Source organism: Haplochromis burtoni, unplaced genomic scaffold, assembly GCF_018398535.1.
Source record: "Haplochromis burtoni strain Fernald_Lab_line unplaced genomic scaffold, NCSU_Asbu1 Contig_120, whole genome shotgun sequence".
Taxonomy (NCBI): domain Eukaryota; kingdom Metazoa; phylum Chordata; class Actinopteri; order Cichliformes; family Cichlidae; genus Haplochromis; species Haplochromis burtoni.
This window is the reverse complement of record NW_024582481.1, coordinates 1,531,129-1,544,838: the sequence shown is the minus strand read 5'-3', so window position 1 is coordinate 1,544,838 and position 13,710 is coordinate 1,531,129. Positions and strand designations below refer to the sequence as shown.

The window sequence follows — 13,710 nt, the reverse complement described above, 5'->3', positions numbered from 1 at the left end:
AATTTTCTTTATCCTGGGAAATGCTGCAATGAGTGCAAAACATTTAAATTTGAGCACAAAGTACCCAAAGTAATCTTGTCACCGTTTCTGTAGAGTCAGATAAGGATCCTGTACTTCAGAGGTTCTTCTCAGAAAAGAAAAAAATAGCAGGGTAGTGTGATTTCTTCTGCCATCAGCTTTTAAATAGAGCTCTTTTACTGCTTGCCACACCTGCCTCTAGAGTCCTGCAATTGGGCCCTTATCAGGACATTATTACGTGTAATTTACCAACACTTTTCTCCCTAGAAAATGGAGTTCCCATGGGTGTATTATTTGTTAAGGCACTCACTTAGGATTATTCATCGTGGGGTCTTTAGAGAAGGTGAAGTAGTTGGCGATGTTTTTGTCGTACGGCAGCCAGTTGTGTGTCCCTATCAACCCGTTGGAACTGACGGTCACCTACAGAGGAAAAATCATCTTAATGCAAAAGTTACACCAGCCTTTTCTCTACTATCTAACACAAATGTCTTACTGTTGCTACTGCCTGGGTTTAGTTATGAATTTGGTCCTTACCAGTATATCTGAGCCCTGGGTGATGGAGCGGGTCTGTGTCTTTGGTACCACAGCTTGGACCACAGGAAAGCCATCACTTACCACCTGAGGCACACACGAATAAACACATGCACATACACAAACATGACTTAATATTCATTATTTGAGTTGAGGAATGAGTTTAAAAAGATTTTAGGCCGTACCTCCTTAAATGGCCGGAGTTTTTGGATATGTTCAAAGATATTCAGGGGGAGAGTGTCCAGACGGGCCTGCCGCCTTGATGCATTCTCAGCTGACATGCGAGGCGGATGAGGCTCCTGATTGGACACAAATGTGTTATAACACTGCTGCTTTTTTTTTTTTTTAAACAAAAAGTCAGATTATTATTTATCTTGAAAAAAGCTGTGAAATATTTTGAGTGTACCTTAAGGAGCTGACAAGGTGTCTGTCCAAAGTTGCTGATGATGCCCTCCAAGGCCTTGCGCTCATTCTCATTGGCTATTGCATCCAGATCTACTGCACCTGCACAGAGGTCAAGAAAACTGTAAGAAAGAGCCACAACCAAGAAAACAGAATAACAATTAATGCTGAGTAAAGTTTCCTCTTTTTTTCCTGTTCTTTATTCTAGCCTTACCCTCATAAGTACAGTAGTAGAAGACATTGAGGGCATTCACTGCCTCTTCGCCTCTCTGCTTATAACCAAAGATCAGGTCAATCCACTCATGGAGGTGATTGGACACGTACTCAGACTCCTACAGTTTAAGATAAAAGAAATTACCTTCTTTAGCAGCTTCCTTAACAAAATATTCTCACAAGAAAATGCATGAGTAAGTTTTAGAGACACAGGATGTTTGTGTAGACTCACCAGGGCTTTCTTGTGTTTTCTGATAAAGTCTTCCCTTGATGTCGCCCAGCGAGGCAGCACAACATCTGTCACGGGCTCCTGAGATATCTGTAACTGGCCTAGGTCGAAGCCTATAACAGTCATGGAGCAGCTATGAGTTAATATTTTTCATCTTTAAGCATTTATTTGACAAAATATATATATATGGGCACTCTTTACCGTTCATATTCTGCAGGAATTCTGGGAAGTAAAAGAACTCTGGGATGAGCTCTTTGACATCAGCTGGACTCTCCATGCGAGCCTGCCAGGCTGCTGCCACCGAGTGGAACTGTCTGTCAGAGCAGTCAAACCTAAACAGTGGCAACAAAGACCTGTGTGAGAAAACAAGATACCAGGAAACTCAAGAAACTCCTGAACTAGTCAGCACTCCCACCCACTTTCCACTCTGTAGCTGGATATGCAGGGTGGTGAATGGCTCCATGCGGATCATGTAGTGCATGACTCCTGCTGCATTAGAGTAGTGTGTGCCATAGTGGAATTTGTCAATGGTGCCCGTTGGGTCCTCAAAGCTCTCATATCTAAAGAATAAAGAAAAATATGTCCACAAATTATTTATATTATCGATTCAGGTGGTAACCCAGGAACTGCTTCAAGACCCACTTACTTCTCTCTGACATTCTGTGCATGACGTGGGTTGACCACACCGATGGGTTTGGATAAATCCCTGAACACTGCAGGGTCCTCCAGATCCAGAACAGTAGAGGTGTAGTCGCACAAGACCCAGGGAAACTGAAGAGAAACAAAAACACACAACTCACTGTAGCATTTGCTCACACTGAAAGTGCAAACTCTTTGGTGATAGCAGTGGTAGCAGATACAAGTGCGGCACACTTACCACAGGGTACTGTGACAGGTCGTTGTAAGTGCGTCCAGCAATGGTGTTCAGTTGCATCAAATACTCAAAATTGGAGATCTCTCTGCACACCCATTTCTGTTAACATCAATACTGGACTGGTCACAAACATGTACATGATTGATGATCTTTGTCTGAAGAATGTCTGAAGAAATGATATGAATTAAGACCTGTGTGAGCCCAGATGCCTTCAGCAGCTCTTGGGGAGAGCGGGAGCCAAAGTAAAAGAGGTTTGGAGGCCGCAGACCGAGTATCCTAGAATAGACTTTGTTTCGTACCTGAAGGGTGAGAGATTGAGAATCTTAGAGAGCACAGAAGCCGCAGTTTCATAACTTCAAAAGCACAGACTTCACTGAAACTAAACAGCAGAAGCTCTTTAGTTTCAATTATGGCTGCAGCTTCCTGAGCAGTTCAATTTAAATCAGGCGTCACCTTCTTTTTGAAGTTGATGAAGTAGTGAGCCTGGTCGATGAAGAAAAGCTCCAGTGCAGACCTTCGCAGGTTGTAGCGCCTCAAATGAACCTCTCTGAGCTGTGACAGAGGTCGCTTGAAATCAAACCCAATTCCTGGGGGGACACATTTATAAGTCACCTCAGCTTGGACACGTGTTCTGGGTTTTTTTCCACAGTGTCAAAGATTTCTCACCCTCCTCTGTCTCCTCTTTCTCACTGCTGCAGTCATAGAAGTACAAGTGATGTGTGGTAACCTCCAGACGACCGGGAACAACTGCCACGATGGTGATGAGCTCACAGTCTTCAGACAGAACCAGCTTTTCTTTCTGGCTCTCGTCTTCTCCCTCCGCCCTGCGAGCATTGAAAAAAAGTACAGCTTCAGTGGATGTCCGTACTTTACATTTTTTAATACTGAAACCTGCTGCAGAAGGTGGTAGTAGGTCTGCAGAACTCACGTCTTATCCCAAAAGAGAAGGTCCTCTTCTCCTAACTGATCGTCCTCCATGTCGCTTACTTTTGCTTCCTTAGCAACAGCCAGTGGGAGGGGTTCGGAGCCACGGGGGCTTTCAGCTCCTGATAATCACAGAAATATGGCAACGTGGTGAGTGCAGCTTTGTACTTTGAGAAAAAACACTCACGTGCTTACAGTCTGTGGCATACCCATGTTATCCCGCAGGGCGCTGGCCTCGCTGTGTGGATCGTAGTTATAGTTGGGCACAAGTTTGAGGCGCATCTTTGAATAAGTCTCTGCATTGGACAATTTCCATTTTACTTCCGGCTGAACTCTGGGATCAAAGACACAAAGTACACATCAGAACATTTTGGGTAGTGAGCACAGTAACAACTTAGTCTTAAAAATCCACAGCTAAACATAATATCTTGATCAGAGCTGAGAGGGGCTGTCGTACCTGTTGGCCCATGCTGCTCTCTCACAGGTCAAAAGCCTGCGGAGAGACTTCCAGTGCAGCCACACCACCCCCTGCTGGCTGGAGCTCTGCTTCTGCCAAATGAGGTACCTGTTGTTCTCAGTCCGGGCTCGCTTCAAGCAGGGATCCACTATTGCCTCCTGTTTTTACAGGCACATGCATGAAGTAAACGATGCGAAACTGTATTTCGGCAGTTTGCAGTGCAAAGGTCGTAAGGTCTTAACCTGAAATTTGGATTTGCTGTCAGATCTTTCTTTCTCCTGTTTAAAGGCTGTACTCATCAGGTCATCGAAGCACGAGTTCCAGAAATTGGACATGATGTCATGGCTCCTCCCAAACGTGTCCAGCTCGTACTGCTCCATGGTGGGCTGAACCTAGAGGCACAATTGAAGTAAGACACTGTTTTTGAAGTGGTTAATAAAAGCAAATAAGCAAACTGATTTTGGTCACACAGGTCACACTGGTCATCTTTGAGAAGTCAAAAATTATTCAAGGTAACACTCAGTCATTCAAACTAAATATCAAATATCATTTCAATTAGAGAGCTTGCACATTAACCATGACAAGAACATCATTTTGGTCAGGACCAATATTGTTTTATTTAGGGCAGCTGTGGCATAAACCTTCTGTCGTTAACCGTTAAGCACTGCGTATTAAGATTCTTACTGCTTTAACGCTAAATGCTAAAACTGTAAGCACATTTACAACAAACTGTTCTAAAAATAAACTGAAAACACACTAAGACAGACGGTATGTGATCGCTTTCTGCATGAAAAAAGCGCCCTGGAAGTTTCACGTTAGCCAAAGTTATGCCATACTGGTTAATGTACTGCGGGATCCGTATACATAAGTAATCTAAACGAAGCAGATTTATAAACACACACTGTCACGCAGCGCAATGATAAATCAATGCTGAGCTCAGTGTGGAGTGTGTCTGTTTGGCATCAGTTCATGAACTATTTAAGGTGCAAGTACAAGCATAAACTAAGCTCTGCCTAAAATACCAGGCAACATTAGGGAGTTTAAGATTGCCTTTTCATTTTTCTAAACTTGTGATAGCTTTTCTTTTTTTTTTTTAACTTTGCATTAGATTTCTCAGTTGCCCACCGGGAGGTAACTGGTAAAGCCTGAAAATAAAACCGCAAATATTCCTAAAGTACACAAACCTGACAAAGAACAGAGGCAGCCGTATCAGAGTGCACGCTTTATTAAACGTGCTTAGTGAGGAGAACAAGTTCTCGAGACTCCCTAAACAAAAGATAAATGGCATCTATTTTTAAATGCCCCATTTCAGCTGACACTGACCTGCTGCTGGTAAAAGCCTTGCCACTCCAGTGTTTGACAATAGGCCTTCAGGTCCTGGGCGAAGGTGGTGCTGCCGTTGGTGATGGGCAGGTTGGGCAGGAGCTTCTGGAGGTTGACGGGGTCGGCGTGCTGGTCAAGTAGCGTACGCACGATGGGCACAAGGTGGGAAAAGGTCTCTGGCTGTCCGTAGTTGGTGTTGTCCATTGCACCACCAGGCCACAAGGGGGAACCAATCCGCCCCAGCAAGAAGCACACCTCTTCCCAGCTCAGGCAGAGCACAGTCTGAAGAAGGCTGTGGAGCTTGAGATAGGCCATCTCACTCACCTGATGAGGGGAAACAGACACATAGATCTCAGGAAGAAAAAACCCCCCACTAATTTATTATTATAGGCACATTTTTTTATGTGTTATATCAGTATTTGATTGAGAAGTTAAAAAGAAACTGGTTAAAAAGTCCCTCAAAGTCACACTGGGGTACATAGCAAATATCCATGACTACCTCCAAACACCTGATTCATTTTACTTTCCTTAGTAGACCAAAAATTGTGATATGTGTCAAAGTGTAATTAAGTTAATATATCTTTAAAGTGACAAAAGGGGAGTTGCACTACTTAGGAGATGAATGAAACCAGCAGCATGTAATGGAAAGCCTTATGGTCAGTTCATTTAACACTGCTCTCTCTATCCTACAGCGAGAACAGCCACAACAGCCGTGATAACTCAGAGAGAAGCTGCCCTTTCATACAGAACACTCCCTAAAAAGTATGACTGCAATATCTTTGAACAGAAAGCCATAGAAGGCCTGGTATTTAAAAACTATCTTTATCTGGGTTTACTTATCATGATAGGGACTGTAAACCTTTACAGTTCTGCAAAATTCAATGTTGCAGGTGTTTGCGTTGTGAAAGACATGCTTGGTGAAAAGTATTTGACATATATGGTTGGTGCATAATATCGTGGTTGCAGCTGACCGTGGGGTGCTGCTGTTGGATATATCCGGTGATGATACGCAGGCCGATCTGGGCCATTTCCTTCAGTTCAGTGTTTCCTGGACTTCCAGGGGTGCTATGCCAGGCGTTTAACTTGTCCAGCAGGTTCACCACCCCTTCAAAGATCTGCAACAGAACAACAACATCTGTCAACAAAGAACTCAAGACAAAGCCTAGACCTGTTTCCACACCTTGCAGCGTCTATAAAAATCCAAAGCCATTCAGTACAGCCTGACTTTAAAGGTTATTCAAATGCAAACTTCTCACCCAACCACGCCTCTCCACCCTTCAGTAGAGCAAGTTCCACATTTAGTACATGGACTGGTTCTTATATAGTACTTTTCTAGTTTTCAGGGAAAGTCTGAGAATCTTTTTTGGAAACACTGATTTATTTTCTCGCTGAGCGTTAAATGAGAAAATCAATGGCTAACGTAGCTGCATCGCAAAATAATAAAATCTTCCTTTAAAACAACAAAGGGTCAGTCATGACTCAGCATGGTGTCAGAGCAGGCTTTCTACCAATCACAGCCGTTCCTTGCTTGCTCTGTCTACAAACCAAGGTGTTTTGGGGTAAGCCACTGTGTATCCCTGTTTGATTCTGATGGGAGATGAGCACCTTGTAGTGAGAAACACATTATATACACATTATAAGTACTTTGTAAAAAGGATCATGAAGGTGGAGCACATTTACAAATTTTATGACCGTTTCTTGGTCTTGGAGCAGTCACAGAAACTGCCAGGCCACCTTTTTCCAAAAACCCTGTGCTAAGCTAAGCTAACATTACTGATCTGTACTAGCTTGAATTTTATTTTGAAATTAAACTCACAAATAGAAAGAGATAAAATAAGACACAATCATGAGGATATTCAGTAAGCTGATTATACTTAAATTGAGCACTTGTGCTTTGTGTTTAAAACTGAAGAATTTGGACTGATAAAGAGGAGAAAATGTGACATTATTTGGGCTACAAATTGGCAGGTTTTATTAAGACCATATTTTTTCTTGGTGTATTGATTCATTTTGCTTATATAACCATAAAATATTAAATCAAATTTGTCAGGGACTTTCTTTTGTCTTTGGTGTTTTTCACTTATGAGAGTTAAATACAGGCTTTCAATAATGCAACACTTATAAAATCCCATATTGAATGAGTTGCTGTTACATGAATCAGCTAATATACCTTTTCACTCCACAGTGCGTGGTTGTTTGTACCCTCTGCAAACAGGAAGTCCTGCAGCAGCCTGAGGAGCCGAACGAGACTGGGACAGAAAGGCAGGAACGCTCCCTGGGCGTCCCTCAGGTCTGACAGTGATGACTCCAGCATCATCTCCAACAAGCTGATGCACAAAGCAGCAAACAGACTTTGAATAATTCACTGCATAACAAGACGGTGCTTCTAGATATTTACAATAAGGTGATACAGATAAAGGAGTGGTTTCGTTTGTTTTTTTCAGCTGCGAGACAGGCTCACTCCTGGTGCGTTTCTTCTCCAAGTCCGCGTAACTAACCTGCGTTTGATGTCATCGGGAGGGCGGACCAGCTGGCAGGAGGAGCCCAGTTTGGTGAGAACAGAAAATACCTGTCCTCGCTCTCTCCACACCACATCTTCCGCGCCCTCCGCTCCGCTGCCGCTCCACAGGACGGAGAACACGATGTTGGTTAGCAGGTTGCACAGCTCCTCCTCAGGGGTCTGCTGCAGTGTGAACAATAGCTGGTAAATGGAGCTCAACAAAATCTCATCAGATATCATAGACAAGGAACGAGATTTCAAAGCCTGGATTTACATGCTAAGTGCAGTGAAACCCGCATTAAGGGAGCAGGCATACCTGTGGGTTGGACGTGTTGGAGATTGTGTCTCCAGTAGGAGGATCGGTCCCATAGCTGGTGTCATCCAGCACATTGGACAAACTGGAGCTCTTCCTTGGTCTGAGCGGTGGGAATGGTTTGTAGTGCTCTAGAGGGGATGGTGTGTTGGTCAGACTACCAGCAGGTGTGTGTGTGCCAGTCTCTCCCACACCTGGCAAATCCAAATCAAAAGGTGATGTACCGAAGGGGGAGAGCGGATGGTAGTCCCTTCCCTCTTCTTCATGGTGAGACGAGGCGATGTCAACGGGATTGGAGGTAGAGGATGAGTGGCTCCCCTGATCCACCGAGTCAAACGACTTGAAATGCAGGGAGCCTGTGAAGTTTTTCAGCGGGCCTCCGCCTCCACTGGGAGGCGACTGTGATAAATCCGAGAAACCCTCAGAGATGTCCCGCTGTCCACCTTCATCCTCCTCGTCCTCATCCTCGATTTCCTGCGAGGTGCGGTAGTTCATGAAAATGTCTGTACGTGCGTCCTCTATGACCAGGGATTGCTCTCTGCGCAGAGGCGGCCGGTAGTTTGGTTCTGCTGGAGTGTGGTTGCTCGAGTCGGCAATGGTGGCGGCGTGGGCCTCATAGGACTCTTTCACATAGAGTTTGGTGAGAACATCCTGCCAGCCAGGCTGCTTCGCAAGCTGTTTCACGTAATCCTCATTGGAGTAGATCAGATGAAAGAGCTGGGGTAAAACAGAACAAGAGCTTTTCATTACTGAGAATAAATCTTTTGGTGGGATAGGAGGGAAAAAGCCAGTTTTATAAGAGCACGACTTCTTAAGCAGACTGACCTTGCGACACACGTCCAGTCGGACAGTAAGTTCAGCTCGATGGGACAGACAGGCCACAGCCAGGAGGTCTCTAAAACTAGGACTGGCATCTGTGGAGCAGCAGTTAATTCATTGGTTTCATCATTTCAAGCTTGTTTTAATGGAAGGAAGTTATTGCTGTTTATTCAGTTTGTTTGGTTAGTCGATTCAAGGCTGGGGTAGGCAATATGTTTTCAGCATCACTTTCAAACAGAAACTTGCAATCATTTTTCAGCATATTATATCTGAGAAGGTCTGGGAGGCATGAAAAAGCAAGCCAGGCGAGTTGGGAGAGAGTTTCTTTTTTGTACTTCTGCCTGCTGCTTTTTTAATCTTACATACATTTATGAACCTTTAGTGAAACATTCAATTTAATTCACTATTTTGTCATTATTAGAACGTTTTATAACTATTATTATATTATTTTCTCAAAGCATTACAAAAAACAGGACTGACCACTGCACTTGATTTTGGGCTAAAGCGCAGCTTTCTTATCTAAACATCAGATAAATTTTTTTGTCATCCATTTCCATCATAAAAGGAAAACTCTTGTGGTGTTTGCATTACCTGTAGCGAGGACCTGCTCGTACAGACACCGGACAGTGGTCATGGTTACGGGAATGTTATCAAGACAGCAAACAAGTCCACGATAGCCAAAATCCCTTAGTTTAATGCGATGCTTGTTGCGCTCCGACACACGCTCGCTCTTGAGGATCTTGTACAAAACCTAGAAGGTAACCACAGGGAAACTGTGAGGATCCCATTTTCACAGTTTACAGTACGATGCACATATCTGCTGTTTAATAAATTGCAATATGTTAAGCAGAGGTCCGGTGACTGGATCTCACCCTGAAGACCCTCTCTCTGGCCTCATCCCCAAAGCTTGGATTGAGCAGCAAACTGTACAGCTGCTCCACGCCCCACTCCAGCAGCACTGTCTGCACCTGCTCGCGAGGAGGGCTGCTCCTCAAGAGCTCATACAGCACATCCAAGGCCTTCACCACCTGAGTGAGAGAGACACGGGAAAGATGTGAAGGAGGAGGTTGATAAAGAGCCAAGAAATGTGGAGTAGGGAGGGTAAAGTTTGAAGTTGCACAAAGAGCATTTCGAAAAGTGCAGATATACCAAAACAACATATAAAGAAAAAGAGATTAGGAGTAAAATATTACACGGAAAAGGTCAAATGATAGCAATTTTAAACTCCTGAAATAAAAACAGCTGTAAAACATGCGAGTTATTACCTGCTGCTCCTCTCCTACAGTCAGAACGTAGGCAAGGACGCAGTGAAGCTCCTCTTGTGTAGGAGACTTAAGAAAATCTTTCAGCAAGGCGAAGAGAGAGGTTTGAATCGTCTGCTTCTCATCAGACAGAGAGCTGCCATCTTTCTCCACACTGTGACCAAAGATATTTCAATGAATTCAATGAAATCCCATCTGAGGAACAACGTTTTGGTATCAAAGGGGAGTGAACAAAACACGGATATTTACAATAACCCGATAAGAGTGATGAGTATTTTTGAATACACTAATCATTTACCTAATGTGACCGTTCATCATCGTAACAGAAGGTTTACCTGTAGTATGTTCGAACGGTATCCAGTATGTACTGAACGCCGTACTTCCTCCTCATCCGCTGCTTGCTTTTGTTTATCACAGACTGCAGGTATTGTATGTGTGCTTTGGGAGACAAAGAATACTTTTGTCATCTTCTTTCAGGCTGACATTTAGAAATGTCAAACTAATATGCAAGACTGTGGTGAAGAGGAGCAGCAATTTATAACACGGGGCGTTGAAGTGGTGCATCAGTCACCGATTCCCTTTTGACCCGTCCCACAGCCTGAACTTGAGACATTAATGTATTCAGCCCCCACTCTGTTGTGCTTTGACCCGTCTCCTTCTCCTCCCACCATGTGCACATGTATGAAAAGGGACACAAAAAGCTTCGGCAGACATTAAAAGGTTCACAGGTGCATTACTCCACAACAAGGGGCTGCTTGTGGCTTACCCAGACAAACAGCAAAGTGGCTTTTGGTCCAGATGCGGAAATTAAAGAGCAGGTGCTGGTAGAGATGCTGTAAGAGCAGACTGTTGCCCTCATTGAAAACCTGCTCCAGCAGCAGCTGACATGCTATTAAAACATTCATGTCCATCATACTGCCTGGAACCTGCAGAAGAAACAAGCAGATAGCCGTTTGTATTAAAGTCCAGTTTGCTTTCATTTATCTGGATTTTTGGGAATGAAGCCCCGTTTAAATAACACTAAAAAAGAAGAAGAAGAAGAAGAAGAAGAAGAAGAAGAAGAAGAAGAAGAAGAAGTAGTGTTTGTTTACTGTATATAACACTTCTATTTGTGAGCCACTGCCACACTAATAAGAAGTAGTTTCCTTACAGGATTGAACACATTAATATTATACATTTAAACATGCAATCACTGGCCACTTTATTAATTACCCCCGATTGTTAATGCAAGCATTTCAACCAGCCAATCACATGGCAGCAACTTAATGCATTTATGCAAGTATGAATGGTCAAGATGTCTTACTTGATTTAAGAAACTTTGAATGATACTTGACTAAGAAATGGAAACCTACGATTTGCACAGGCTTACTAAAACTGGACAACAGTCTACCTGTAATGTTGCTGACCATGTCAATCCTTTCATGACCACAGTGTACCCATCTTTTGATGGTTGCTTCCAGCAGGATAACATGCCATATAACAAAATCTCAAATCTGCTTTCTTGGGCATGACAACGAGGTCATTGTACTCAGATGGCCTCCACAGTCACCAGATCTCACCTCTGGGATGCGGTGGAACAGGATTGTCACATCATGGATGCGCAAACAACAAATCTGCAGCAACTGTGTGATACTATCATGTCAACAAAGACCAAAATATCTGAGGAATTCCATCAGCTTGTTGAATCTATGCCACAAAGAATTAAGGCAAAAGGAACTCCAACCAGTAATAGGAAGGTGTGCCTAATGAAGTGGCTGATTAGTGTATATGGCTAAGATGGCACCGAATGCAAGACCTAGCTAGGTGCATTGAAGAATTACATCTGAGAATACTGTATGATGAAGTCAAGTTCAGAGCTTAAACATGCAGGAAATTATCACTGACCCGAAGAAGAAAAAACACTACTGTGGCTGCTGAATCAGCACTGTTGTAACTCGGAAACACGCCACATTAATCCGTGTTTTGTTTGATGCAAGACAGTGGATGTTTTTGTTTAGCCCTTTTCAAACATGTAACATTGATCAGTCTGACATTCACGCTCATCGTGGTTTTATTCAGACATTTCCTCAAAAGTATGTGTGCCACAGTACTTGTGCAACATCTGCAACATATAATGCACCAGGATAGAGCTTTTTACCCATATACTACTACACTTTATAAAATATGCCACATCCTGTATGTACTTGTGCATCCTTACATACTTTAGTAGAACAAACTAAATAAACTATAGCTTATACACTCTTAGTCTGTGCAAAAGTTCACCTGTGTAAAGTTAAACACAAGAAGACTGTTGAAAATATTTAAAGCAGGAGACTCTGAGACATGAGGCTAATGTTTCCCATGTCACTGTGAGAAAAAGTAAACACTACTCTGTCCTTAGATATCACTAAAAAAAAAACAACCTTACTGCAATTCAGCACTTTCTCAGGTCGCACAGCTGCTATCACCACTCTCATTCAAAGAGTGACTGTGCAGTCTAGCAAACTCCATACATTCACCCCACATAATCATTTGATACTGTCATTCTGAGAGAACCGCTGCTCTTTCGACAACACTAGACCCGTTTATTACACGGCGATTACGCTGCATCAATACAATGGAAAAGGTCAGATATTCGCTTTCAGATGATAATCAGTTCTTCTCTCATTTAGTTCCCACTTGATGGAATGGATAGGATGTGAGGGGAGCTTACTTTGCTGAGCATGGCTCCTATGATGCTTGGGCCGTGGCAGTGCAAGAGGCTCTCTTGATTAACGGGGTGTTGGCGAATCAAGTTTTTCACCATCAGCAGGAACGCGGCGATGCTGTTTCTCTCTAGTCTGCCCTCTGTGAGAAGAAAAATAGGGTAAATCATTTTTTCCGGTGTTACCGGCAGTCATCATTTCGCATTACCAGGCACTTTATTGACATTTTCTAATCTCATGATGAGTCATCCGACATATGTCAGATTATATGTTTCATTTTGTTACATTTTTTCCAGTCTTAGGTGAACTGACCTACTGACTTCTCATCATTATGCCCACATAGATTCTGACATTTAACCTATTAGGGTTGATTGCACAATGCTTATTGTTTGTCTGCAACTTCCTGCTTGTCATTGCATCGTGCACTACATCTAAGCTCTAATTTACTACTAGTCAGGATGTCACTTAGAGATTACATCTAAACTAAATTCAACAGGAAATAATGAATATTTGTGATACTAGCTTTAAAAACTATAAACATGCAATGCTTTCTGACCAGTATACATGCAGTGTATGCAGACATGTTGACAGCTTGGTTTAATTTACTAAAGTTTTAAAAAGATTACAGATGCTACCTCAGTACAGTGAATCTAAATGTTATTTCATTCTCACATTAGTTAAAAGCTACATTTAAAGTATTTTACATAGTTGCAGGATCATACTCTGGCTTTTGAAGGCACAGAAAGTAGCTCCAGTAAAAGTATACTATATGGAGTGTATGTAAGTACTGGGCCACCTACAGGAGCTGCTTGGCCATGGAAACCCATGCCACAAAGCTGCCAGCACACAGTTTTTATGCTGATGTTAATACCAGAGGAGATTTAGAAGTCTGCATTTATTGAGTTTACAGAGAATTGGCAACATTTACGCACCTGTCTGTAACTTTACATGGTCTAAAACTTCGTGGATGAGTTGCTGTGTTTCCTGAATGCTTCTACTTTCAAATAAATAATAACGCCAGGAGGGAAGACATTTTATAAACTGAATTGTTGCATGCTGGGATCCTATTACACAGTGCCACTCTCTAGTCAGTGTGATCATTACAATATCCCTGTGGCTCTGGGACTTTCTTGAGAACAGCAATGGAAGACGAAAAGCAGA

At 42.9% G+C, this 13,710-nt stretch overlaps 1 protein-coding gene across 4 annotated transcripts in view; it reads right to left on the bottom strand.

Annotated features, from left to right (window-relative positions):
• Positions 1–13,710, bottom strand: part of nbeal2 (neurobeachin-like 2) — a 32,389-nt gene that overhangs the window by 3,921 nt on the left and 14,758 nt on the right. For 3 of the 4 annotated variants that reach the window (XM_005934820.2, XM_014337630.2, XM_014337629.2), the window contains 29 exons: positions 12,558–12,691; positions 10,632–10,791; positions 10,201–10,303; positions 9,869–10,019; positions 9,476–9,631; positions 9,195–9,354; positions 8,610–8,698; positions 7,788–8,501; positions 7,470–7,654; positions 7,142–7,298; positions 5,943–6,086; positions 4,972–5,295; positions 3,891–4,040; positions 3,649–3,806; positions 3,401–3,525; positions 3,196–3,313; positions 2,934–3,091; positions 2,721–2,854; positions 2,459–2,566; positions 2,271–2,366; positions 2,040–2,164; positions 1,813–1,953; positions 1,595–1,725; positions 1,397–1,506; positions 1,166–1,283; positions 956–1,053; positions 735–848; positions 553–636; positions 329–438 (listed from right to left, as the gene is read on the bottom strand). In XM_005934820.2, the coding sequence (XP_005934882.1) occupies positions 329–438; positions 553–636; positions 735–848; positions 956–1,053; positions 1,166–1,283; positions 1,397–1,506; positions 1,595–1,725; positions 1,813–1,953; positions 2,040–2,164; positions 2,271–2,366; positions 2,459–2,566; positions 2,721–2,854; positions 2,934–3,091; positions 3,196–3,313; positions 3,401–3,525; positions 3,649–3,806; positions 3,891–4,040; positions 4,972–5,295; positions 5,943–6,086; positions 7,142–7,298; positions 7,470–7,654; positions 7,788–8,501; positions 8,610–8,698; positions 9,195–9,354; positions 9,476–9,631; positions 9,869–10,019; positions 10,201–10,303; positions 10,632–10,791; positions 12,558–12,691 (4,555 nt within the window). The remainder of the gene's footprint in view (positions 1–328; positions 439–552; positions 637–734; positions 849–955; positions 1,054–1,165; positions 1,284–1,396; positions 1,507–1,594; positions 1,726–1,812; positions 1,954–2,039; positions 2,165–2,270; positions 2,367–2,458; positions 2,567–2,720; positions 2,855–2,933; positions 3,092–3,195; positions 3,314–3,400; positions 3,526–3,648; positions 3,807–3,890; positions 4,041–4,971; positions 5,296–5,942; positions 6,087–7,141; positions 7,299–7,469; positions 7,655–7,787; positions 8,502–8,609; positions 8,699–9,194; positions 9,355–9,475; positions 9,632–9,868; positions 10,020–10,200; positions 10,304–10,631; positions 10,792–12,557; positions 12,692–13,710) is intronic. The other variant, XM_014337628.2, reaches the window with a different exon arrangement.